The sequence below is a fragment of the Pongo pygmaeus genome, chromosome 11 (genome assembly GCF_028885625.2).
Source record: "Pongo pygmaeus isolate AG05252 chromosome 11, NHGRI_mPonPyg2-v2.0_pri, whole genome shotgun sequence".
In the NCBI taxonomy this organism is placed as follows: domain Eukaryota; kingdom Metazoa; phylum Chordata; class Mammalia; order Primates; family Hominidae; genus Pongo; species Pongo pygmaeus.
The window spans coordinates 119046031-119073954 of record NC_072384.2 but is presented as its reverse complement, the minus strand read 5'-3'; the positions used below and the strand labels follow the sequence as shown (position 1 = coordinate 119073954).

Here is a 27924-nt window from a genome sequence, read left to right as displayed (position 1 = left end):
AATCTCCAGTGTAAAGGAAAAATTATTTTTACAAAAACAGAAGCATGTTTTATTTCAATCCTGTTAAGGGAGAGGGATGGAAAACACAAAATAAGGGGAGGGGTCTCTTTATATAATACGCACATCAGGATCAACTACAATGAATAATACCCATTCCACCCCTCCCCCACCAACTCCTATGTGGGTTCCAAGGCCAGCTGAGAATAGATGGGACAAGAATTAAGACACTTTGGCACAGTAACATGGCCAATGCACCAAAAGATGGAGAGAAGAGAATTTCCCAGGGAGCAAGGCCCTGGGCCTCAGCTGCTTCCCCAGTGGAACGGGAATGAGAAAACTTTGGCTCAGCAGGAAGGCGGTTGTCAAAAATCTGGGTTACCTTAACTGGACTCTCCAGATCACAGACTACGGGCTGAATAGAGTCAAGATGTCTATCCAGTCCATTCTGTTCTCTGCTTTCTCTAAGATCACTTCTCTTCAGGTTTGCGATTATTGAGGGTTGGCCTGCTTCTCCTCTTCATCTTGGAAGGCAGGGGGAGTAAGTGCTTATTCTGCCCTTCCTATATCTAGGCCACTTAATTACTATTTTCTTGGCTCTGAAGAGACAGAAGCCAACTAACAAGTCCGGCTCTCTTTGTGAAAGTCGGCTTGAAAGAGCCCTTATGTTGGCAAAACTGCCTCTGCAAATGGTTTTTTTTTTTTTTTTTTTTGAGCCTGCCCCTTATAGACCCTCCTCAAGCTTGTTCAGACACCTCAATTGTGTGAAATGTGGGCAGAAAAGACTTGGTCCCTCTCCAGAGTTGGATTAAGCAATCCCATCTTTGATTGGAGATGGGGATGAGAAAGCAGGTGCTAGCAGGGGAAAGGACTGGGGAAAGCAAGGCAGTTTACACTAGGTTGCAGATTCAAGCCTGTGGATTGTGAAGAGCCACCTAAGCTCCAGAGAAGAGGAAATCTCTGACACGATATGAACAAGCGAATATTTTAGCGGCAACCCTGCAATTTCCATAGACCAAAAGAGAATGTGTCAAAAAAAAAAAAAAAAAAAAAAAAAAAAAAGACTGAGTGAGCAGAACCCAGCCCTCCCTCTTCAATCTGAATAAAATTAACTCATACAGCTAATACTGCTCAAGTACAATCATGAAGACAGATGGAGCTGCTGAAATTCATACTAAAACAAAGAAAAGGATCAAGTGGACTGTCACCTTAATCCCAAGCACCTCCCTTTTAGAGTTACCGAGAAAATATCTTTGAAAACTTGGATTGAAGGTGAGGTCCACCACCACCCCTTGTCTCCCAATACAATACCCTTCCAAGACAGCCTGATGAATTAAGACGTCTGTTTTAAGTTTAATAGAAGGGAAGTTCAAAAAGGGAAAGCACTGAGATTTGGGAAAACTAGCAGCTAAAGCCCGAAACAAGGTTAAGGTCCTTGTGGCATTCCGGACTGGGAGTAGAATGGGAGAAGGAAGGGAAACAGGCGGTAGGTTCCTGCTGTCCTTTGGCTTTACATCTTTCCCCTGCCCTCCCATTTCTCCCAACAGCTTGATGCAGCTATTGGCCTGCCAGAGGGGATGTAATGCCCAGACCAACTTTTTATTGAGCTTATGCAGCTAACAGACTTGTAAACAGTGCCAATTGACAAAGTTTTGCTGAATATTACAGCTTGTGCCCACTAAACACACCTCTCTCTGAGATTAAAAACAAAAAAACCAAAGTAAACAAATACTGAGAGAGAATGAAGAGACACATCTTGAGTCTTCCAGGAAGGCAAAATAAAAAACGCCACATGGCTTGGTCCCAGGCGTTCACCATGCCCAGAGTGCTGCTGCTATCACCACTGTCTCCCCTCCCTGCCAGTGGCTAGGTAGAGGTAGGGGAGAAGGGTCATCTTGGACATGCTGCAAATACAGCATTTGCTGGTGTTGACACCCTCCTGGGGCTGTGGTGGCAGACTGCTGTGTCAGGAGCCCATTTCCTGGGAGTAGCAGAGGGAGCCCAGGTCCTCAAGACAGCCTGAGATGGCAGCCCATACACCTCAGCAGGGGTACCTTGCCCCTTTTCTCCAGTGCGGTTCAGCATTGAGGTTGTCTATTCCCAGTCGGTGATAAAACCTGAGCTGTTTTTCTTGTAGGTTCCCCCTCCTTTCCCCAACTTGGGGGAGTAGTGGGAGGGAACAGGGAAGGATCACTGAGGGGGCAGGGGGATACCCCGGGGATCGGTGACCTGGCCCTCTTGCAGGTTCTTCACCAGTTGTGCAAGCCAGCGTTTCGTGGTGGTGTCATCTTTTAGCACCTGGGCGAAGGTTGTGTCTTTCAGCTGGTCAGGGAGGCACTGTCTGAGTGCTTCACGTGCCCTACATCAGAAACAAACAAACCAACCAGGGAGACCAACAAATAAACCCACATTTTGTGGACAGGGAAGAGCCCCCTTCTTAGACATAAATATTTAGAATACTGTGAATCTATGGCTCCTTAAGAAGCCATTAAAATTCTCTAAAGCTATATTGGGCATAGGCTCAGAGATCTCCAAAATCTGTATCCACAAACATTTTCTGAATGATGCCCCGATGTAGAATTTCATGAAAAAGCAAAATTAAAAGGTTCAATAGTTTACTTCCATTCAAACAGCTTTCTGATTTATTAAATACTGTCAAAATACTCATGTTAGAAATATATGGATTATGGCAAATAAAATATTTCAAAAATCAGTACATTAACAAGGATATCATCAAACTTATGATAACTTAATGAATTTTAATTCTATACTAAGTTATCAATTTGTGTCTTTACAGAAATTGCTTCAGTTTTATGGTTAAGAACCTTAATAAGAGATGAGCAGTGAAAACAAAACTATGGTAGCAATATTATCAGATGAACTTTTAAACGTTTCATTTTCTTTGAAAAGATGACCAGCAGAAAGTCAAATCTGAAAACCTAAAAAAGGTAAATGTTAACTATGTATAGAGCTATTTTAAACAAAGTTATAGTTTTTGCACTCAGACTAGTTTTCTTTGTACAAGTGGAATTTTAAATAAACACATTTTTAAACTTTAGTGAAAACAAGAACCACTGAAGAACAGGATAAAATGGTCAACAAACAGGTAGGGCTTGAATAAACTCAGTGGCAGGAGACTGAGTTCACATTAAATCAAATCAAGCTAGCTCTGTTCCCAGGAACACAGAAATTGCTCCATTATGTGGTTTAGCAGAATATGAGCAAGTTGCTTTCAGCATGAATTATGGATTTCCAAATAAAAAGGTCAAACATTTCTAAAATGCATTATATCTACAATGTATGATTTCTGGCAGAAAGATTATGAACATAAGCAGATAAAATAATTAGCTCAAGAAACTTATAGGAATCAAGGAGAGAATTGGAAATAGAATTCAAGAGCCCTCTGGGCTGTGTTCCTTTTTAAGAGATCTTTGAAAATATACTTCTCTTTCTGACCACGTAGAGTAGCAACAGAAAATTCAAACAACAGGAGTAATGAATGCATCATAAGGTTTCCTTTGGAATTGCCTAGACTCTCTGGAATTTCACAGTAGGATGGAGAGTTACAGTGAGAAGATGAAACTGATGGCTACTAAAATTCAGCATTTCAGATTTTAAAAGGAATCTAAGTTCTGTCTCAGACAAACTAAATGTAGTTATATCCCCACTTCCCTGTCCTAAAGACACAGGAGCTATGCCATGAGATTAGGAAACTGTTCAGCAGAGTACTTCCCTAAAGTCCTATACATCCTATAAATGTTTACCTGGGGTTATCTGAAAGTCGAAGGTAACATCTCACTACATGCTTCAGCAGACGGGCAGAAGGCTCTTTGGATAGCTGCAGGACCATCTTACCCTGTTTCCCCCAAAATAAGGGGAGGGGTTGGAAAAAACACACAAAACACAAACAAATTCTAATTGACATCAGAGATCAGATAGTCCAAGAATCATAAAAGGTTCCAAAATTGTTAGTTCTAGTCAGAAGACTGAAGTTGTTCAATGCCAGTTATAAAGAGATTAAGCTTTGTGATGAGAAGTAGTTGTAAAGGGGATAGATGAAAGAACTCACCAAGATCATGGCAACATGGGAGAAACGCTCATACGTCTGACATATATAAGCCAAACCAGTGTCATCTAACAAGATCTTCTGGAGGATGAATGTGGCAACCTGAAGCAAAACAAAATCGAAGAGTTTATAAAGTTGCTCAGATTTAATCTTCTCATTTTCTACTCATTTTCCCAGGCATGACTATCAGTCAGAAAATTGAGCAAGCAGGGATCCTTGTATATTATGAACAACTTTATCATATATGTATAGTACAAAGAATAATAAATATTACCATATTGAACATTACTTTGTACCAGTTTTTTTTTTCTAGAGGCTTTACATGCTTATCTTATTTTTATAATAAATCGATGAGGTAGGTACCGTTATTATTCTCACTTTACATACAAGGGTAGGTTCTGCGTAATTATCAAATTCTTAAAAACTCAGAGACCTTCTCATTTATAGAGTACCTACTATGTGCCAGGTATAACTGTTAATCAATAATGCACCAGGTTAAGGTCCCAAGTGACAAAGTTACTATGGCAGAGCTGAGATCCAAGCCTCATTTGAATGTCTAAGGCTCTTGTCTTTTCCATAGGCCAAGATGATTTATTCAGCTATGCCTCCTCTCTTCCAGATGAAGTAAGGCCTTCCTTTTTTTTTTTTTTTTCTTTTTTTTTTTTTTAGATGGAGTCTCACTCTGTCGCCCAGACTGGAGTGCAGTGGCTCCATCTCAGCTCACTGCAACCTCTGCCACCCTGGTTCAACTGATTCTCCTGCCTCAGCCTCCCGAGTAGCTAGGATTACAGGCTCCTGCCACCATGCCTGGCTAATTTTGGTATTTTTAGTAGAGACGGGGTTTCACCGTCCTGGCCAGGCTGGGCTTGAATTCCCTGACCTCGTGATCCACCTGCCTTGGCCTCCCAAAGTGCTGGGATTACAGGCGTGAGCCACTGCACTCGGCTGAGATAAGGCCTTTTTTGTTCTTAAAAGATCTTGAAGAAATAAGATTTTTAAGCTTCTCTTTGAAGATTATCTAACAGTAATAAAACATATCCTGGCTGTGAAGCTTATATGTGGCCTTAATTTTTCCCTCAACTTGAGCTCATTAGCTCTTACATAGAAGAGATATTAATATATTAGTTTAATTTAAATCAGACAATCACAATGATACTCTTTCTTGGCTGCTCATCAAAATGAATTGTGGAATTATTTTACTATTTTATTGGGCTTATAACACTGTAATAGGCTGAACAATGGCTCTCAAAGATATCCAGGCCCTAATCACCAAACTCTGCAAATGTTACCTTAAATGAAAAACGGGACTTTGCAGATGTGATTAAGTTAAGGATATTGAGATGGGGGATTATCCCTGTTTATCCAAGTAGGCCTTAAATGTAATAACAAAGTGTCCTTAAAAGCAATGTAGAGAAGGCCAGGCAAAGTGGCCCATGCTGGTAATCTCAGCACTTTGGGAGGCCAAGGTGGGAGGATTGCTTGAGGCCAGGAGTTCAAGGATGCAGTGAGTTATGATCATGCCACTGCACTCTAGCCTGGGCGACAGAGAAAACCCCATCTCTTAAAAACAAACAAACAAAAAAACCCAACAACAACAAAAAGAGAGATGTAGAGAGAGATTTTACCACAAAGGAGAAAGCAATGTGACAAGCAGAAAGAGATTTGAACATGCCACATTGCTGGCTCTGAAGAGGGAGGCGGCCATAATCCAGGGAATGCAAGAAATGCAGTTCTAGAAGCTGGAAAAGGCAAGAAAAAGACTCTCCTCTATATCCTCCAGGGAAAGCATGACCCTCCTGATACACTGACTTTAGATTGGTGAAACTCATTTAGAACTTGTGACTTCCAAAACTATAAAACAGTAAACTTGCATTGTTTTAAGCCACTACCCTTCTAGCTTGTGGTAATTTGTTATAGCAGCAGGGTATATAGGAACCTAATATAAACATATACACAGTAAAGTGTGTTAAGTACACTAATCTTAAGTGTACCTTGAATTTTTACCTATGTACACATTATGTACTATAACCAGATTAAAATACAAAATATTGTATAAAATACAGAATATTTGGGAGGTGGAGGCAAGTGGATTGCCTGAGCTTAGGAGTTTAAGACTAGCATGGGCTACATGGCGAAACTCCATCTCTACTAAAAATACAAAAAATTAGCTGGGTATGGTGGTGTGTGCCTGTAGTCCCAACTACTGAGGAGGCTGAGGCACGAGAATTCCTTGAACCCGGGAGGTGGAGGTTGCAGTGAGCCGAGATCACTCCACTTCACTCCAGCCTGGGTGACAGAGTGAGACTGTCTCAAAAAAAAAAAAAACAAAAAACAAAAAACAAAAAAAACCCAAAAAAAACCAGAAAAAAGCAATATTTCTACCAACTCAGGATTCCAGCATTCCCTTCTACCTTTCCCCAGTCAATGTCCTTCCCTCAGAGGTAACCACGAATCCAACTTATTGCCAGTAATCGGCTTTGCTTGTTCTTAAACTTCACATAATCAACATACAGTATGAATTCCCATGTGTCTGGCTTCTTTTGCTCAACAATGCCTTTGACAGTCATCCATATATTGCATATTTAAAATAAAAAGCTTAAAAATAGCCAGGTATAGGGATGTGTGCCAGTATCAAAGCTACCTACTCCAGAGAGGGAAGTGGGAAGACTGCTTGAGCCCCGGAGTTCAAGGCTATAGTGTGCCATTATCATGGCTGTGAATAGCCACTGCATTCCAGCCTGGGCAACATAGTGAAACCTCGTCTCCTTAAAAACGATAAATTGGCCAGGCACAGTGGCTCATGCTTGTACTCCTAGTACTACGGCAGAAGGCAGGAAGATCCTTTGAGCCCAGGAGTTCAAGAGTAGCCCAGGCAACATAGGGAGACCTTGTCTTTACAAAAAATACAAATAATTAGCTGAGTATGGTGGAGCAGGCATGTGGTCCCAGCTACTCGTGACGCTGAGGTGGGAGGATCAACTGAGTCTAGGAGGTAGAGGCAGCAGTGAGCCATGCCTCTCTACTCCAGCCTGGGTGACAGAGAGAGATCCTGTCTCTAAATAAATAAATAATTTAATTAAAAATTAAAAAACCAGTGTTCACTTAAGACAGCACATATACTAAAATTGGAACAACACAGAGATTAGTGTGGCCCCTGTGCGAAGATAATACACAAATTCATGAAGCATTCCATATATATATTTTTAAAAGTAAAAAGCCAAAAAAATCATTATACCTGCTTACACTCAACTCAAGAATAAATATTTGTTAGACTAAAAAAGTAATTTAATGTGACAAGGCACATTTTAGAGCAGAGGTTGAATACTACCCAAAATAGCAATATGGAAAAGTAACCTTGAAAAAAATCAAATAATATGAAATTTAAAAATTGAAAGTGATTAGAGAAAAAAATACGAAAGACAGATAATAGAGCATAACTGATGTTGTTGAACCAAGAGGCTTGAACAAATAAAAGAGAAAAATATACAAATCAACAAAAAAGATACAAGTAATATGCTCTTTCAGAAAAAAAATTGAGGCTGAGTGCAGTGGCTCATGCCTGTAATCCCAGCACTTTGGGAGGCCGAGGTGGGCGGATCATCTGAGGTCAGGAGTTCAAGACTGGCCTGGCCAACATGACGAAACCCAATCTCTACTAAAAATACACAAAAAAAATTAGCTGGGAGTGGTGGTGTGTGCCTGTACTCCCAGCTACGTGGGAGGCTGAGGCAGAAGAATTGCTTGAACCTGATAGGTGGAGGTTGCAGTGAGCTGAGATTACATCACTCCATCTCAAAAAAAAAAAAAAAAAAAAAAAGGGCCAGGTGGAGTGGCTCACGACTGTAAACCCAGCACTTTGGGAGGCTGAGGCGGACAGATCACCTGAGGTCAGGAGTTCAACACCAGCCTGGTTAATATAGTGAAACCCCATTTCTACTAAAAATACAAATATTAGCTGGGCATGGTGGCACATGCCTGTAGTCCCAGCTACTTGGGAGGCTGAGGCAGGAGAATTGCTTGAACCCAGGAGGTGGAGGTTGCAATGAGCTGAGATTACACCACTGCACTCCAGCCTGGGTGACACAGCGAGACTCCATCTCAGAGGAAAAAAAAAAAAAAAAAAAAAGATACATGATTGTCAAATGAACTTTAAAAATAATAAAAGACACTTGTAAGTAACCACACAAAAAAGCAAGTTCACCTAAAAAAGGAAAGAATTAGGCTGACTCTGAGACTTCTCTGCAATATTCAATGTTAGAAGACAAAAGGACTATGGCAATAGAGGTCTGAGACAGAACAATGAGGTAAGAATTCTGTACAATAAGTAAGAATTCTGTACCTTGTCATGTTGTCATTCACGGTTAAAGTACATAGTAAGCAGAAGCTCAAGTACATATAATTATGTATTTAAAAAAAGCCTGGTTACAGAAGGAGCAGGACTGAAATTTTAAAATTAAAAAAATGAAACTGTAATAATATACTTAGAATTTACCTGTGGAGTGAGATGTGGGTCTGGAGAAAAGAAATTTAGTGTTTAACTTGATTTTCTTCTGAATGGTTTGGGTTTTTCAATAATTGTTTTATAATAATTTTTATTCAAAAGAGAAAAAATATTCATACAAATTTCAAAAGCTTGAAGACCCAGGACCATAAGGAAAATGATCCCAGGACCATAAGGAAGCAGCTCAAGAGTCAACGCAATGTAAAATCTAAGTTAAAAGCACATACTGTTTTAGAAAGTTCACTTCCAGATTCCATAATTCGCAAACATAAAGGGATAATTTCTGTTGTCAATAAAAAGTTGATTACTTCTTGTTCATCTGTTTTCACCAGGGCCCCTAAAGAAAATAAGGACAAACAAAATTATATTACAGTTAGGGTTTCCAGTTAACATTAACTTCGAACTGTTTATCCAGTGAGTTGTGAACTTAAATAACAGAACACAAACTGGGGTTTGTTAAAGGAATCAGATTCACACTCGTATTAAAAAAAAAAAAAAAAAAAGAGGAAGAGGGCGGTGCAGTAGCTCACACCTGTAATCCCAGCACTTTGGGAGGCCGAGGCGGGCAGATCACTTGAGGTTAGGAGTTCAAGACCAGCCTGGCCAACATGGTGAAACCCCATCTCTACTAAAAATACAAAAATTAGCAAGGCATGGTGGCAGGCTCCTGTAATTCCAGCTACTCGGGAAGCTGAGGCAGGAGAATCAATTGAACCTGACAGGTTACAGTGAGCTGAGATCACACCACTGCACTCCAGTCTGGGCGACAGACTCTCTCTAAAAAAAAAAAAAAAATGCTTTCTGTACTAAATTGTCTTTGTACCTTTGTCAAAAATCAACTGACCATATATGTGTGGGTCTATTTCTGGACCCTTCATTCTGCTCCAATGGTCTGTAAATCTTTCTTTTCTTCAATATTACATTGCCTTGACTACTATAGTTTTCCAGCAGGTGTGGAACTCAGGTAGTATATGTCTTCCAACTTTGTTCTTTTAAAGAAATGTTTGGATATTCTAGTTCCTTTGGCTTTCCATATAAATCTTAGGATCAGTCTATTCGAAGGCTGCCATAACAAAATACCATAGACCGGTGGCTTAAACAACTGAAATTTATTGTCTCATAGTTCTAGCAGCTGAAAGTCTGAGATCAGGCTGGGCACAGTGGCTCACACCTGTAATGACAGCACTTTGGGAGGCTGAGGCAGCTCCTCACCTGAGGTAAGGAGTTCCAAGACCAGCCTGGCCAACATGGTGAAACCCTGTCTCTATTAAAAATACAAAAATTAGCCGGGTGTGGTGGCGCGCACCTGTAGTCCCAGCTACTCGGGATGCTGAGGCAGGAGAATTGCTAGAACCCAGGAGGTGGAGGATGTAGTGAGCCAAAATTATGCCACTGCACTCTAGCCTGGGCAACAGAGTAAGAATCTGTCTCACAAAAAAAAAAAAAAAAAAAAAAAAAAGCTGAGATCAGGGTGCCAGCATGGTATGGTATAGTTCTTGTAAAGGCTCTCTTCCTGGCTTGTAGATGGCCAGCTTCTCACTATGTCCTCACATGGCAGAGAGCGAATGAGGGAGAACAAGCTCTTTGGTGTCTCTTCTTAGAAGAATACTAACCTCATCATGAGGGCCATGTCCTCATCTAAACCTAATTATCTTTCAAAGGTCCAAATACCATCTCCAAATTACCATGACATGAGGGGGTAGGGTTTCAAAGCATGAAATGTTGGGGAGGACACAATTCAGTTCATAGCAGTCAGCCCGCCAATTTCTAAAAAAAATGCTGCTGGGATTTTGTTGGAATTACTCTGAATCTACAGATCAGTTTGGGGAGAATGAACAACTTAACAATACTGAATCATTGATACACCAATCAATGAACATGGTTTATCTCTGCATTTTATTTCATTAGAAATCAGTTTTGTAGTTTTTAGTTATAGATCATGCATATATTTTTAAAGATTTATACCCAAATTTTCACATTTTGGTGCTGTTATAAATGGCAGTTTAAAAAAATTTCAGCTGGGTGCAATGGCTCACAACTGTAATCCCAGCACTTTGGGAGGCCAAGGCGGGAGAACCATTTGAGCCCAGAAGTTTGAGACAAGCCTGGGCAACAAAAAGTGAGACCTTGTGTCTACAAAAAAATAAAAAAAATGTAGCCAGGTGTGGTGGCATGTGCCTATGGTCCCAGCTTCTCAAGGCTGAGGTGGGTGGATCTGTGTGATCCCAGGAGTTTGAGGGTGCAGTGAGCTATGATCATGCCACTGCACTCAAGAGTGGGTGACAGAGCAAGATCTTGTCTCAAAAAAAAATAAAATAAATAAATAAAATAAAAAATACATTTCCTATTGTTCATTGCTAATAAATGGAAATTTAATTTTTTTTTTTTTTGAGTCTCCCTCTGCCGCCCAGGCTGGAGTTCAGTGGCGTGATCTTGGCTCACTGCAATCACTGCATCTCCACCTCCCAGGTTCAAGCGATTCTCCTGCCTCAGCCTCTCCAGCAGCTGAGACTACAGGCACATGCTAATTTTACACCCGGCTAATTTTTGCATTTTTTTTTTTTTAGTAGAGACTAAAAAAAAAGTAGATGAAAAAATTTAATTAGGTGAACTGACAGATTCATATTCCTGGAGTTATGGGAGAATTACAGGTTTTCAGAATGCTTAGTGTATTTGACATGCATATTCTTAGGGCATTTCAGATATACGAAGCATTCTGGTATTAGAAGTAAGAAAAACAAACAAAAAAAGACAGTGGTGTGCGCCTGTGCCCATGGTCCCTATTACTTGGGAGGCTGAGGCAGGAGGATCACTAGAGCCTAGGAGTTCAAGTCCAGCCTGGGTAACACAGCAAGACCCTATCAGAAAGAAGAGAAGGGAAGAGGAGAAGTCCCAAATTTAAACTCTTATTCCTTTAATAATACTCTTTATATATTGAATCAAGTTCTTATGCTTTACTCTCCCTACAATTCCAGCAAATGTTTCTACATATATGCTGAATTTAATCCCAAATGTTGGATCTCAAAGCCTTATTAACAACACTTAGAAGAGTGCTCGATAGGAGTCATCATGTTCCTGATACTTATTGATTAGTGAATGAGACAACCTCAAAGACAAAAATGAATGACTGGTGTACAAAAATCATAAGCGGCAAGACAAAACACCCAACTTAGACTACTACTGTGAGTATTTCAGGCTTACAAAACAATTCTAATAACTTACCAATAACTCCAAGGCTGGTGAGCCGAAGATACTCAAAGGGACGTGTTTTGCTGACAGTGTGCAAAAAGGGGTACAAAAAAAGTGGGATGTGTGCTGCGAGAAACGCTGACCTGGAAGAAAACAATAATTACATTCACAGCCCAGGGTTGATTTCTAAGGATCCTGAACTTTCAAATTTCTAGGTGGTTAATTCTGTAAGGCCTTAACATTGTCAGAGCAAGGAATCCTTAGGAAAACAATGTTACTGGTCATTAGTCTCAACCAATGGTTCTCAAATGGGGTGAATTTTGCCCCCTGGAGGACATGTGGCAATGTCTGGAGACATTTTTGATTGTCACAACTCAGGATTATGAAGCACTACTGGTACCCAGTGGGAAGAGGCCAGAGATGCCATTAAACATCCTACAATGCACAGGACAGTCCTCTCCTGCCCTCTCCTTCCCACCACAAAGATTCATCCAGCCCCAAATGGTAATGGTGCCAAAGCTGAAAACCCTAGTCCAGGTCACAGTGGTTAAGAAAACACATGATTTTCCCTGTAATCAGCAGAAAGTACATTACAAACTGATTAACTTAAAATATCCAATTGTGGATTTTAAAAAATAGACCACAAAATGCTATTAAGTGTCCAAGAGATTGTCCTAGATTACCTCCCTCACCTATGACTGAATAATAGTATTCACAGGTGCAGTCGAATAAACCTTACAAACCAAGACAACAAAACAAAGCAGCCATTATCAGGCTTACCTGCTATACTTTAATAAGCACATTCTTCTTTTTTTGTTAGGGCATTTCAGATACACAAACCATTCTGAAAACAGTTTAGTCAGGCAACTAATATGGAAATCAGTCTATTATTTTATATTATTTATAGTTACACCTTGTAGAAGAGCCAACGCCCAAGATTTTTAACACTCAAAGTACTCTTGCATTTTTGTTAAGTGCTTAAAATTTTCTTAGTAACTTCTCTAAAGCTGTGTAAGGTCAGTGCCAACCTAGCATTCATATTTCATAAGGAAACTTGACAAAGAGGAAAGGCTTTAATAAGATGACTATTAAGTGCCTTTGGGGCCATAAAAGCCCACAAAGTAGATTCCTGAACAGGATTTCCCTTTTCTTAATTTTTTAGATATGACAGGTGGCAAAAATATTTAAACTTACATGCCAATTCTCGTCTATTATAGAGGCCGCCCAGAATGCTATGTTAAGAAGGATTCTGAAGTCAAATCTGGGTTCAGTGGGGGGAAGGTGCTGGAAAAATATTTACTAAACTCCTCTTATATGCCATGCACTATGCCTCGCAGATGACATAGTGTCAATAACAGGATAGGGAGTGAGAAGTAGCTGTATGCCTGATACCTTTCCTGTAATGTGAACACTGTTTCTTTAAAGTTCATTGGGTAAAAGTAAATAAGAATCCGGAAGACCAGGAGAGACAGAGAGAGAGAGACACACACACACACAAACGCGCGCTCTCTCTCTCTCTCTCTCTCTCCCCTGCATGCCCTTCCTTTTATTATTCAGAGAAAGTTTAGGACCATATTCAATGTATATCTCTCCCAAGTTACTCACCCAAAGCATTTACCTGGTTTCTGGATGTGATGCTACACATTGCAGTAATGCCAGAGCATTGCAAACTCTGTTAGACTGGTGTGCTGTCAAGGTGGGTGGGTTGATAGATGGATAAATATTTACAATTTCCTAAAAAATGGAAATCAGCATCAGATGAATAAGGAATAACTAAAAATTAATTCCCATGGTAATAAAGCAAAAAAAAAAAAAAAAAGGGCAAATAAAATAGCTCTTAATTCTGTGCATCTTTTAAGAACTCCATCATCAAAGAGGGAGCAGAAATAATGCTCATATCCTTTCATCACAAACTTACTTGGCTGAGACTAGCTAAGACATTTCTACATTTGTCTCTAGGAAGATTTCTTTTTCTTTTTTTTTTTGAGACGGAGTCTCGCTCTGTCACCCAGGCTGAAGTGCAGTAGTGCAATCTTGACTCACTGCAAGCTCTGCCTCCCGGGTTCACACCATTCTCCTGCCTCAGCCTCCAGAGTAGCTGGGACTACAGGAGCCCGCCACCACGCCCAGCTAATTTTTTGTATTTTTAGTAGAGACGGGGTTTCACCGTGTTAGCCAGGATGGTCTTGATCTGCTGACCTCGTGATGCACCCGTCTCGGCCCCGCAAAGTGCTGGGATTACAGGCGTGAGCCACTGCACCCAGCCTAGGAAGATTTCTATGGAGGCAAATGTAGTCATCTACACTTCCTCTTATATTCTCCAGCTACTGAGGCTATCAGTTGAGGGATACTGAAATTTTTATAAACCCTCCTTTTGCTAACATCCTGCTTTAAGTTACAGTGATGAGATCACTGACCAGAAAGTGTTAAGTCAACCACAGTGACTCATAAAGAAGTTTGAATTTGGTTAGGTAGTAACATGGTAAGGACATGAATCAATGGGTGGGGATATGTATAAACAGCAGTGAATATATGCACTATCTGTCAAAAAGTAACGATTTACTCAATACAATTCCATTTACTTTTTTTTCTTTTTTTTTGGAGACAGGGTCTCACTCTGTCATCCAGGCAGAGTGCAGTGGCATGATCATGGCTCACTGCAGCCTCCACCTCCTGGGCTCAATTGATCCTCCCACTTCAGCCTCCCAAGTAGCTGGGATTACAGGAGTGTACCACCAAGCCTGGCTAATTTTTGTATTTTTTGTAGAAATGGTGTTTAGCCATGTTGCCCAGGCTGGTCTCGAACTCCTGGGCTCAAGCAATCCTCCTAACTCAGTCTGCCAAACTGCTGGGATTACAAGCATGAGCCACTGCACCTGGCTACAATTTTCCATTTACATTATTTGTAAAACTTTTACATAGAAAAACGTTCCCATAACAAAGATAAGTTTCTTGGCTAAATGTTATAGAGATGGAATGTGAATTTACTTAAGAGTTGAAAAGTTAATCTAATTGTTAGGAATTTGGGGCAATACTTTAACGGATGATCATGCCACTACCTAGGTATTTTGGTATTGTTATTGTACCATATCAATTAATTAGCCACCAGTGACCATTCTGGTTTGAACTGAACTTCAGTTATCTATTCTTTAATGTGCAAGTGTACCCACCTTTAATACTACAGCTGTTATATCTTCAACATTTCCTTTCCAGGCCAGGCATGGTGGCTCACGCCTGTAATCCCAACACTTTGGGAGGCCGAGGTGGGTGGATCACGAGGTCAGGAGTTCAAGATCAGCCTGACCAACATGGTGAAACGCCGTATCTACTAAAAATTGAAAAAAAAAATAGCCGGGCGTGGTGACACAGGCCTGTAATCCCAGCTACTCAGGAGGCTGAGGCAGGAGAACCACTTGAACCCGGGAGGTAGAGGTTGCAGTGAGCCGGGATTGCACCACTGCACTCCAGTCTGGGCGATGGAGCGAGACTCCGTCTCAGAAAAAAAAAAACAACAACAACAAAAACAGAAAACAAACAAACAAAAAAACCCAAAAAACCATTTCTTTTCCATAGAATATATTGTATCTTGTGGTCTTTATACTCTACTTTCCACCTTCCTCCCCCGTCATGTAGATTTATCTTACAGTACTCCTAAAGCTGTGTTTGTCAAAGTGTAGTTCTTAGATCACCTGCATCACAATCACGTGGCGGAGGTGAAAGTGCTTATTAAAATATAGATTATAGGGCCCACCTCAGACTGACTAAATTGAATCTCTTGGGTAAGGATCCAAGAATCTGCATTTTAACAAATACCTCAGATCTTTCTAAAACAGGTTCTTACAAATGCAGTTTTTTAAAGAATCATCCTCCTAAAGTCTTCAAATCATTTGGGCAAAGGTAAAGAAATATACAAGTATAATGAAAAGAACTGAACTGCCAATCATGGACATGAACCCACCTGTAAAAGTGCTGCAATAGTACCAAATGAATGCCACAGCATGGGTGCAAGGTCAGGAACAGATTCTCGCTTCTTACTTAGCTCCAGCAAAGCATTTTCCCTAGTCTCAGGACTGGACAGCTCATTGATCCACTGATAGATCTTTTCTCTATCCACTTGTGCCAGTGTAGTAGGCACAGGCTTCAGATGAAGACAAGAAAGTAAATATGAGTTTATTAGAGTCAAACCAAGACTTACCCTGCAACAGAGTTTTAGAGGAAATATATTTTTCATGAATACCAGGGGAGCGTTTCTAAATACATACATTTGATGTCAACTATTCAATCTCTTTGGTAGTTACTGATGAAAATCTAAAATGCACACATACCCTTTGATAATTCCATGTTTAGGAATTTATCCTGTAGGTGTAATTGGGCTGTGCTGAAGACATACCAGGATGTTTACTGTTGCACTGTTATAAAAGCAGAAAACTGGCCCGGCACAGTGGCACATCCCTGTAATCCCAGCGCTTTGGGAGGCCATGGTGGGTGGGTCACTTGAGGTCAGGAGTTTGAGACCAGCCTGGCCAACATGGCGAAACCCCGTCTCTACTAAAAATACAAAAATTAGCTGGGTGTGGTGACGGGCGCCTGTAATCCCAGCTACTCAGGAGGCTGAGACAGGAGAATTGCTTGAACTTGGGAAGTGGAGGTTGCAGTGACCCGAGATAGCGCCACTGCACTCCAACCTGGGCGACAGAGGAATAAAAAAAAAAAAAAAAAACCCAGGTGTGGTGGTACATGCCTGTAGTCCCAGCTACTCACGAGCCTGAGGCACTAGAATCACTTGAGTGTGGGAGGTGGAAGTTATAGTGAGCTGAGATTGCACCATTGTACTCCAGCTTGGGTGACAGAGTGAGGCTCTGTCTCAATCAATCAATCAATGCAGAAAACTGGGCCAGGCATGGTGGCTCACGCCTGTAATCCCAGCACTTTGGGAGGCCGAGGCAGGTGGATCATGAGGTCAGGAGATTGAGACCATCCTGGCTAACATGGTGAAACCCCGTCTCTACTAAAAATACAAAAAATTAGCTAGGCGTGGTGGTGGGCGCCTGTAGTCCCAGCTACTCTGGAGGCTGAGGCAGGAGAATGGCGTGAACCCGGGAGGCGGAGGTTGCAGTGAGCCGAGTTCGTGCCACTGTACTCCAGCCTGGGTGACAGTGCGAGACTCCATCTCAAAAACAAAAATGCAGAAAACAAACAAGTATCTCTCACTAAGAGACTGGTTAAATATTGGTGCAGCTTTATAATGTGATACTATGTAGTCCTTTAAAAAAAGAAGCAGCTCTCTATACACTGTATATTGATATTAAGTAAAAACAATAAAAGGGTTACAGAAGAGCATATAAAATGTTTCCATTAATATACACACATATAAAAATAAAAAAATACACATACATTCTTATACATTTACATATAACATTTCTAGAAGGACACATAAAAAACTGTTAACTGTAGTTACCTCTAAGGTTGGGGATTTATAGGGAGACTTATTTTTCATTGTTTACACTAAAACCTTTTGCATAAACTTTTTTTTAAAAGCCATATGCATATAATAGTTTTTGAGAGGAAAAAAAATTATGCCTTCCCAATACTGGTCCCTCCCCAGTGATTCTGACATCCCCCCTCAACTGAGCAGAAAACCTGTAATTTGGAAAAGCTCTCCCTCTTAATGATTCTTCAATATATTCTCTAACTACATCCCTTTGAGAACCATTCATTACTTACTCATGTAGGAAATACATACTTAGCAGGGCATGCTTTCATTATTATGCTAAAGAATCACAATATTCCCCCCCAAATTTCAGTATTTTATAATTCTCTATAGTCATCAAATATCTTTGTGACCTTGGTTAAGTTCCTTAATTATTCTTATCTGGAAAACAAAATGGGAGACTAGAAAAATGATAATTGCTACCCCTAAGCTCTAAACTGCTAACAAATTCCTGGTGATTTCCATCTCTATACCCAATATGTTCTCAGGTAATTGCTCCCAACCATGAGAAATAAAAGACGGGGGCGGGGAAGCTATCTACACTTGCAGATGAGATCACTAATGTTCAGAGGAATTAACTCACTCAATTTAACCAGGCATGAAGTTGCAGATTCCCGTACTTTTTTGAACTATATTACACAGTTTCTCACAGTACTTACAAGTTCCCAATAGACCTTAGCTTGACAGAATGATGACCTACCCATTGTACAGATGTAAAGACAAAGAACACAAAGAACTCCCTTTGTTGAAGAACAGAATTAAGCATAAAATAGACTTTGAGGTGGATTCAAATTTACTCTACCCAATCTGAATAATGGCCTTTTAAAAATGGAAGCTTCATTTTAAGCTTTTAGCTTAATGTTTATTATTTCACTAGCCTGACAGAAAGAACCACAAGGTGTTCTGCTAAATAGACTGAAATACAATGCAGCTTAAGCTTTAAGTGCCTTACAGTAATCTGCTAAAAGCTGTTTTGTAACTCCCTTCAGGGATGGTCCTCAAGGAATCAATCATAGGCTCTTAGAGCAACAATATGATAGAAGGAATATGGTAGCTTTTTTCCTCCTTTCCCAACAGCAAAAGCAGTGTTGTTCAGGCACTTGCCCTTTCTAGGCAGCCACAAACAGGCCCTCAACTTAAAAACTATTTTTGGAAATGTAATTCCTACCTGAAGATAGGGTATGTGTTTATTTAGAATATTACATCACCTTAGACGCTCAGCAGAAACACAGGATAAAATTTTAGCGTTAGGTTTCCTGCCCAGTCTCTTGGATGACCCCACAATCCAGTAACTAAAGGGGGCCTCACAGATACTGGTCTGGCAATATAGTACCTTTCCTGATTAATCAGTACCCATTCCAGCTGACCTTCCCCAAAGTCTTGTCATACAGATACCACCATCAGTAAACTCCATCACCCCTACTAGAGCCAGTCTGTGACTTGCAGTTGGCACCTTGTACCCCATCTTGCCCTGGTAACCACCGGTTTGCATACTATGCATCCTGAACACCAGGCCCCATCCCTACATATTCTCTTTCTGGAGCTGGCCTGATGCCTGGGACTACAGGCATATACCACTGCTGGCAGTGGTGTGGGCACTCTGAAAGGCCAATGCCTGGTGCGTACATGGGTTCCTAAAGCCATGGACACCTGCTGCTAGCAATACTCCAATTTGTGAGATTATTTGTGGGGGCTGCAGCCTCCATGTGATTTTGATTCTAAGAGAGCTAGAACCATGTCAGGTGGGTGGTAATGTGGCCCCCATGGGCACTAGCTTGGTGTTATGGGTTCTGCTGTCATTCTAGCCAAAAGGAGGGCAGTTTGGTGCCAGGAAATATCTAGGGTAGGGATCCTCCTTTTCATCATCTCTGTTGCATTTCACCCCCAATTTAATAACAGTAGTAAGTTACACCAACTGAATACCCATCTGTCATGGGATGAATACAATTTTTTAAAGATAAAAATGAGAGCTTAAAACATACAGTGCTTACTCTGCCAGGCACTGTCCTAAATACTTACAATACTTACCAGCACTCTCATTTTATAGATAAGGAAAATCTGAGGCACAGAGAAATTATTTAAAATTTAAATGGCAAGCTAGGATTTGTACCCAGGTGTTCTGGCAACAGGGCCCACACTTTTAACCGCTTTGCTAATACTGCTTCTCATCTGCCTGAAAGACGAAATCTGATCTAAAGATGACTTTTTTTTTTTTTTTTTTTTTTGAGATGGAGCCTCGCTCTGTCTCCCAGGCTGGAGTGCAGTGGTGTGATCTCAGCTTACTGCAACCTCTGCCTCCCAGGTTCAAGCGATTCTTCTGCCTCAGCCTCCCCGGTAGCTGGGACTACAGGCATATGCCACCATGCCCAGCTAATTTTTGTATTTTTAGCAGAGATGGGACCTGCCCACGTTGGCCAGGCTGATTTCAAACTCCTGACCTCAAGTGATCTGCCTGCCTTAGCTTCCCAAAGCGCTGGAATTACAGGTGTAAGCCACTGTGCTCAGCTTAAAAATGACTTTCTAATAAATTATATTCTTTGACCTAGACAATATAGTTAATACATAAAAATCTCAGACAAAAAGTAAAATGTTATTGGTGGTAGTTCAACAAAATCTGAAAGAACACTCAGTACTATGAACAGTAGCATTGATGTTAGGAGAAATTCTCTACTTATTGAGATTACAAAGCACTTAATAGGTATCGTTTACAGAGAGAAGTCAGTACAATAGTTTGACATAGTTCCCTGTGTCACATTACGGATCAGACGGGGCATAATTTACTTAGTGAGAACCACCAACACACACATGGACATATAACAAGCAATTTTGTAACACACATATAGGAATTTCATTGTTTTGGAGAATACAAAGGAAATATTCTTATATTTTGAGTTATATATTAACTTATATAACCAGATGATTGATAAAATATTTTGGACATTCCTAAATAAAACACCAAAACTCAAAATGTATCTTACTCTACTTTCATATCCCAAGAGTCACTTAGGCCCATCTTTCACAAAAAGAATCTGTAATTGACATCTTTTTAAAAGGAGATGGGCAGTAGAAGAAGCGGTACAGCAGGTGAGGGAAGAGTTAGTTCTGTTGTACTTCCTTTTTTTAAAAACATGGTTTCATTTAATGATCACAACATGGTGGTTATTAACCTCATTTAACAACCGATGAAACCATGGGCAGACAACAGGCAGATTTACTCCTCATGCCACTGTAACGATCACCTCTAATGATTCCTAGTTCAGATGCTACAACTCTCTGAATTTTTAATTTACTAATACATTTCTAAGGCTGTGGCTGATATGGAACTCAATCTAGTAGCACATACTGCTCACTGACAGGCAAGCAAATTAATCTATGACTTCCCTACTGGAGATTACCTTATTTGAAGCATTAATAATAATTGCAGGATATCAACCAAGAGAGCAGAGATTGACTTTTTTTGAGGCCCAGACCCTTTAAGAATCAAATGAAGTCCGGTGCGGTGGCTCACGCCTGTAATCCCAGCACTTTGGGAGGCCGAGGCGGGCAGATCACGAGGTCAGGAGTGCGAGACCATACTGGCTAACATGGTGAAACCCCGTCTCTACTAACACTACAAAAAAAATTAGCCAGGTGTGGTGGCAGGCGCCTGTAGTCCCAGCTACTTGGGAGGCTGAGGCAGAATGGCGTGAACCCGGGAAGCGGACCTTGCACCACTGTACTCCAGCCTGAGCCACTGTACTCCAGCCTGAGCTACAGAGCGAGACTCCGTCTCAAAAAAAAAAAAAAAAAAAAGAAAATTGTGGATCTTTTACTCAGAAAAATACACAACTGCAAAAACACGAAAACCTACACATAATTTTAGGGAGTTCACAGAGTTCCTGCAATGCATCCATGTACCCAGGATTAAGAATCTGTTTATCAAACTGAAGAACAGGAAAGACCTCAATTTGCAAGGAACTACATGAGTATATAATTGGAACACACACTGGCGTGGGAGCCTGAAGTGGCTTCAAAATCCAGTTTTGCTCTTTCTAGAATTGCGTGACCTAAGATAAGTCATTTAACTTTCCAAACCTCAATTTTCTCATTGTTAAAGTGAAGGAACTATATTAAATACTTGTCAGTCTCAGGCAGCTCTAAAATCTTAGAAATTATTTAGTTCTTAGTTGTGAGAGTCTAATCTAAGAGGCTCTTTAAAAAAAAAAAACTTTGATGTATAATTTGCATACAATAAAAGTGAACTCATTTTAAGTGTACGCTTCAATAGATTTTTGCGAAATTTATACACCTAAGTAACTGCTACCATAATGAAGATATAGATCCATTCACCCCAAAAAGTTCTTTAATGCCCTTTTCAGTAAACCCCATACTCAGCCTGAGGCAATCATGGGTGTTTTCTGCTACTATAGATTAGGTCTGCCTTTTCCAGAAATTATTAATATGCAGTAACGTTTATTGAGCATTCCATGTGTCAGGCACTGTGGATTACATCATTTTATTTTCAAAATTCTAAGAGGAAACAGGTTAACAGAGGTTTAACGTGCTCAAGGTCACACAGCCAGTGTATAGCAGAATGAGACTGAAACTCTACTTCTCTCTAGAATCGATGAGTTCTATCTGGTCTCAAGGATAGAAAGCACAAATATTCCTCCAAGTTGAAGAAATTACTCTTAAGAACCCAACAGAACTTTCTTAAATTTAATATTCCCTTAGCACAGAACTCATTAACAGCTGGATTTGGATACACAGTGAGCTCAATTACATACCTGGACACATAGAATCATCAAGAGAAATCTGATTTAGATTATGAGTTATCCTTAACACTTCCAAGAATAGAAAAAAGCTCTATTGTACATTACCACAGATTATTAATTGTAACCTGCTAAAGTCAACAGTCCTGGCCAGGCACAGAGACAGGCTCACACCTGTAATCCCAGCACTTTGGGAGGCCGAGGCTGGTGGATCACTTGAGGTCAGGAGTTTGAGACCAGCCATGGTCAACACAGTGAAACCCTGCCCCTACTAAAAATACAAAAATTAGCCTGGTGTGGTGGCGCGTGCCTGTAATCCCAGCTACTCGGGAGGCTGAGGTGGGAGAATCGACTGAACCCAGAAGGTGGAGGTTGCAGTGAGCCAAGATCATGCCACTGCACTCCAGCCCGGGTAACAAAGCGAGATCCTGTCTCAAGAACATAAAATAAAATAAAAAAATAAAGTCAACAGTCCTGTTATTTTAATGTGTGTTAAAAAACTTTTATATTATCAAAATTTAGGTGGTAACTCTCCCTCCTTTTCTGTTTAATGACTTGTATATGGAAAATGTATTTCAAATGACACCTTTTTTCCCCAAGAAAACTTAACACAGAGATAAGACATTTACCAAAGTTACCAATGGTTAACTCCAAGTGTCACACAGTGTACTGACAGTTTAAGTTGGTCTTCTATTTCTGAAAGATCTTAACACATAATGTGAAAAGTATAAAGATGTTTATGTTATTTTAAATAAAACATATGACATTTCTCTATAAATGGTAAATGATTTCCTTCTCTGAGTAAACTAAAAAATTGATGTTGATGGTTTCTTAAACAGAAAATAGCCAAATTATCAATGTAACTTTATGTTTAAGGGCCAAAATAGCTGTTTATTTTCCTGCTAATACATAAAGAATGGAATCAGACTGAAATAGAGATTATTTTCCCAAGTCTGGAGGTCAACACATGGATTTGGGTGTCAGCATGGTATTCCAAGAAAATGAACTTTCTAATAGTGCTGGAAGTACTAAATTAGCTTACCTTCATAATTTTATAAGAGCCAGAATGTATCTTTTTTTTTTTTTTTAAGACGGAGTTTCGCTCTTGTTGCCCAGACTGGAGTGCAATGGCACGATCTCAGCTCACTGTAACCTGCGCCTCCCAGGTTCAAGCGATTGTCCTGCCTCAGCCTCCCAAGTAGCTGGGATTACAGGCACATACCATGACGCCAGGCTAATTTTTCTATTTTTAGCAGAGACGGGGTTTCACTATGTTGGCCGGGCTGGTCTCGAACTCCTGACCTTATGATCCACCCGCCTCGGCCTCCCAAAGTGCTAGGATTATAGGCGTGAGCCACCATGCCCGGCCCAGAATGTATTTTTTCAAAATAACTTTTTAAAAATGAAAGTGAATAAGCAAAGATAAGTTAGGCAATTTGCCTAAAGCTTCATCAGGAGGCTCGGGAGGAGAAAGTGAATTAGATCCTTTAGAGTGCAGTGTTCTTTCTACTTGCCAAAAAGGAAGGCATCTGGGAGTCCATGACAGCTTCAATAAAAAGATGTAACATAACTAATGATGCTGCTGGTTAGGTGGAAAGTGAGAGAAAGACAAGTGTTTGAGGATGCTAGAATTGTCAGTGGAAATCAGTGGGAAATTAAAAACAAAACAAAACAAAAACACATCCCCTAAAGGCTTACCTCCGGTTGTTTCACAAGCATAACATCCATTACAGAATACCTATGGCATGCAAAGATTTGTAGTTTTTTTTTTCCTTTGAGACAGGGTCTCACTATGTTGCCTAGGCTGAAGTGCGGTAGCATGATCATGGCTCACTGCAGCCTGGAAAATTTTTAAACATTTTTTGTAGAGATAGGTTCCTACTGTATTGCCAAGGTTGGTCTTGAACTCCCGGCCTCAAGTGATCCTCCTGCCTTGGCCTCCCAAAGTGCTGGGATTATAGGTGTGAGCCTTTAATTTGGGAATTAAATTCCCAAAGCTGAAGTCTGGGAACAAGTCACATATCAGTGAGTGAATCTAGCCAACCACTGAGCATTTTGTTATACTTTCTTTCTTTCTTTTTTTAAAGATGGAGTCTTGCTCTTGTCTCCCAGGCTGGAATGCAATGGCACGACTTTGGCTCACTGCAACCTCCGCATCCTGGGTTCAAGCGATTCTCCTGCCTCAGCCTCCTGAGTAGCTGGGATTACAGGCGCCTGCCACCACGCCCAGCTAATTTTTGTATTTTTAGTAGAGATGAGGTTTCACCATGTTGGCCAGGCTGGTCTCGAACTCCTGACCTCAGGTGATCTATCCGCCTTGGCCTCCCAAAGTGCTGGGATTACAGGCGTGAGCCACAGTACCCGGCCGCATTTTGTTATTCTTACTTAATCTTTAGAATAATCCTGTGTGATACTTCTGTCCGTATTTATTAGAGGAGAGAAAGAAATTATGCTCAATGGTGGCAGTAATGAATATATGAAGATGTTAGGATGTATTCCATCAAGAATGACAACAGCAAGGTTGGGCACAGTGGCTCATGCCTGTAATCCCAGCACTTTGGGAGGCTGAGGCGGGCAGATCACCTGAGGTCAGGAGTTCGAGACCAGGCTGACCAACACGAAGAAACCCTGTCTCTACTAAAAATAAAAAAATTAAAAATTAAAAAAAAAAAAAATTAGCCAGGCATTATGGCTAATGCCTGTAATCCCAGCTACTTGGGAGGCTGAGGCAGGAGAATTGCTTGAACCCAGGAGGCGGAGGTTGCTGTGAGCTGAGATCTCGCTATTGCACTCCAGCCTGGGGGCAACAAGAGCGAAACTCTGTCTCAAAAAAAAAAAAAAAAAAAAAAAAAAAAAAAAAATCACAACAGCCTACTACACTAAACATTTCTAGCATACTACTACTACTCAAGAGTCAAAATTTAAGATACTTCCCATACTATCTTAATTTTTCCTTCTAGTGAATAATATCCTACATTTACATGTGACTACATTCTCTCTCTTTTTAATAGACAAGGTCTTGCTATGTTGCTCAGGCTGGAGTCCAGTGGCCATTCACAGGTGCCTTCATAGCACATAGTAGCCTGGAACTTCTGGGGTGAAGTGATCCTCCCTCCTTAGCCTCCCAAGTAGCTGGGAGTATGGGCACACACCACTCAGCTTACATTATCATTTGGCAGTACTTTGTTATCTCCCTGGCTGAAATGATGATTTACCTACTATTTTAAAAAAGAGATAAAGACACAGATAACACACTTTCATTGTTAGGCAGAAAGTAAGCATCTTCTCAAGTGGCTTTGATTATTCTGGGCACTGTTGCATGCATTAATTATACTTCTTAAATTCCAGTGAGTGATATGCATCATTACTGTCCCTTTACCCACATCAGAATAATGCAGTTTGGTCCAACGGAAGGCATGAAGAATTGAGAATGAGGTGGATCAACTTTTTATGTTTTAGTTTCCTCACTAGCTAAATATATCCTAGTGAATGAGTGGTACGAAGGAATTTGTCAGAGCTGCTACAAGGTCCAAACATCCTAAGTGAAAGTGCATCTAAAAGTTCAAATTTTAAAATTAACGTAAGGCATTGAAAATTTGAAGAAACATATATTGAGTACTTATTATAAGTAATGTACCACAGCTTTAATGGTTGTTTAAAAGATGCATTAGGGAGCAACTGAAAATAAAAGGAATAGCTACAGAGTTTGGGAAGGCACAGGCAAAAGAGTGGCTCAGTATCAAAGACAAAATTCTGGAGAAGACACAATCAGATTTTGAGAGATGGACAAGTCAATCTTAGATCAATTTCCCTTTTTTAACCTGTCTTTCCCCTAATAGCAGCACACTCATCTTTCAACTTGCTTTTCCCCACATTACATATATAATTTGGGAGAAGGAACAAAAAAGCTAGGGGAATTGCAATGACCTAATTGAGATATAAAAGATACTCTCTACATTGAATAGTTACAAACACTTAGAAACAGTATGAAAGGAGGCAGAGATACCAACAGCAATGGAAGTGACGATGGAGATCAAATCTCAAAAAGCAGTTTTCTATAGCTTAGTCATACTTGGCTCAATTTTTCACTTTTTGTACTTAAAGGTATGGCAATTTTTGGTGCTTTATTTAGTAATTACGTCATTTTGCCTGATAACACAATTTCAGTACATTACTTTCCTTAAATCATTTCCCTTTGGTTAAACAGAAAAAGCAGAATTGGTCTTCAGGCAGGTGTGCTCAAATCAAATGATCTCCTTTCCCCATCATGGCAATGTTCTTTCAGTGGTCACCTTCCCTTCAATATTCTTTCATGCAGCAAAGTATCTGAGTCTTTATCTTGTACTAGGAACTGTCCTGGCACCGGGGAAACCACGTCAACAGGACCCACATGATCCCTGTCCCTGCCCTCAAGGAGACAGACAACAAATAAACGAATACAATAATTACACAGGGATCAGGGCTGTAAAGGGTACTCTACTAAAGTTAGAGGCTGCGGAACTAATTTGAAGAGGATAGTCAGGGAAGGCCACTCTGAGACAGATTTAGGCAGAGAACTGAAGAAAGATGGATTTGGATAAACAGTTTAAGGAGAGGAAGGAGAGTTCAAGGAAGAGGTACCAATTACACTCATGCTGTGTGTGTAAAGGAGGAGGGATAAGAAGAACATTCACTCCAGGCATAGAGACCACAAAGTGCATCTTGGAGAAAAAAAGCGCGTTGCAGAGGGTTAGGTGGCCAGAGTAGCTGAAGCTTTAGTAGCAAGAGACAAAAAACGAGATTATAAACGTGGGTTAAGGACCACATCATACAGGGCCGTGTAGGCTATGGCAAGGAGTCTAGATTTTATTTAAATGCCAACTGAAGTAGGATTACTTCGGATAGCTGAATTACACTATCTTTCTTTTTTGTTAAAAGATCACGCGGGTAAAACGAGATGTGTCGAGGAAAGTTTTAAACGCAGAGAACCTGAGTCAGATGCAAAAATTATGCACTTCTCTGGGCCTCAGGTTTTCCATAAATAAAGCAAGTGGTTTGAACTAGAAGCCATTTCCTTCCCGCTGCGACGTGGTGAGTTCTGAGAGCAGGGGCCGCGTCAGATTGACCACGGAATTCCCCTCATCGACGCCGGAGCCCAGAACACAACTGGCGCCCTGAAACTGTTGGTCAGCGCAATAAATCAATGAATGGCCTGCTACGGGCGCGGGACCAGGCCCCGGCTCCCGCAAAGAACGCGATGGGTCGCGCTGAAGGCCGCGAGAGGCGTCCGGCAAGGAAACAGCGGCCGGCTCCACCACAACCAAAGCGTGCCGAGGAGGGGAACCGGGGGCCTCGGAGGTTGAGGGCAGAAAAAAATCAGACTAGGGACCCGACACCGGGAACTAGGAAAGAAGGCTGAAACGTGGGTCTAAGGAAGGATTCTGGTTCCAGGCCTGGGGGCCCAGCCACTCACCGCAGCCGTCGCCAGGCTGTGCATGTTGTGAGCGGCCGCCGCTCTCTTCCACAGCCGGACGCGTCCGACCCGCGTCCCCGCTTCAGCACCCCTGCAGCGGAAAATAATGAGCCGCCGTAGCCGCCATCCGCCTCCGCCTCGCTCCGCCCACTTCGCGGCCCTCTGACCTCTCACCCCTGACCCCACCCACACATCCTCTTCCCGCCTCCAGGGCCTAGTTAACAGTCCCAGAGTTTGTCCTTTGCCCCTTAAGATTTAGGACCGGAAGGACGTCCGCGACCACTAGTCCCCGCAACTTCTGGCTTTGAGCAGGTATTTCCAGAGAGCGGCGTGAACTCTGACCCTCTTCCAAAGGCCAGTGAACGGCGGGAAAAGATGGACAGTCCCGGCAAGACAACTATTGCGCATGCCCGACTGGGCTGCGTAGGCGGGAAATGGTGGGGGGGCGTCGAAATCGGGTGAAGTGGAAAGTGCGCG

General features: G+C 41.1%; 2 protein-coding genes and 1 non-coding gene across 6 annotated transcripts in view; 2 read left to right on the top strand and 1 right to left on the bottom strand.

The window, feature by feature from the left end:
- Positions 1 to 22: 22 nt before the first annotated feature.
- CNOT9 (CCR4-NOT transcription complex subunit 9) lies at positions 23 to 27579 on the bottom strand. 2 transcript variants are annotated; one of them, XM_054478542.2, is made up of 8 exons: positions 27448 to 27579; positions 15712 to 15891; positions 13372 to 13487; positions 11787 to 11896; positions 8792 to 8901; positions 4067 to 4165; positions 3762 to 3853; positions 23 to 2356 (listed from the first exon to the last, which is right to left on the bottom strand). In XM_054478542.2, the coding sequence occupies exons 1-8, from the start codon at positions 27469 to 27471 to the stop codon at positions 2188 to 2190; spliced, it is 900 nt and encodes a 299-aa protein (XP_054334517.1). In that variant the 5' UTR covers positions 27472 to 27579; the 3' UTR covers positions 23 to 2187. The 2 variants fall into 2 exon arrangements, with proteins under 2 accessions (XP_054334517.1, XP_054334518.1); XM_054478543.2 differs by lacking the exon at positions 23 to 2356 and adding an exon at positions 2617 to 2936.
- Positions 7158 to 7262, top strand: LOC129032216 (U6 spliceosomal RNA). The gene has a single exon (XR_008501239.1). It is a non-coding gene; the product is annotated as a U6 spliceosomal RNA (small nuclear RNA).
- The window catches only part of USP37 (ubiquitin specific peptidase 37), a 119829-nt gene continuing 119135 nt past the window's right edge, over positions 27231 to 27924 (top strand). For 2 of the 3 annotated variants that reach the window (XM_054478533.1, XM_063647970.1), the window contains exon 1: positions 27242 to 27759. The gene's annotated coding sequence lies outside the window, so the exon portion shown is untranslated. Of the gene's footprint in view, positions 27760 to 27924 lie in introns of all 3 variants that reach the window. The other variant, XM_054478534.1, reaches the window with a different exon arrangement.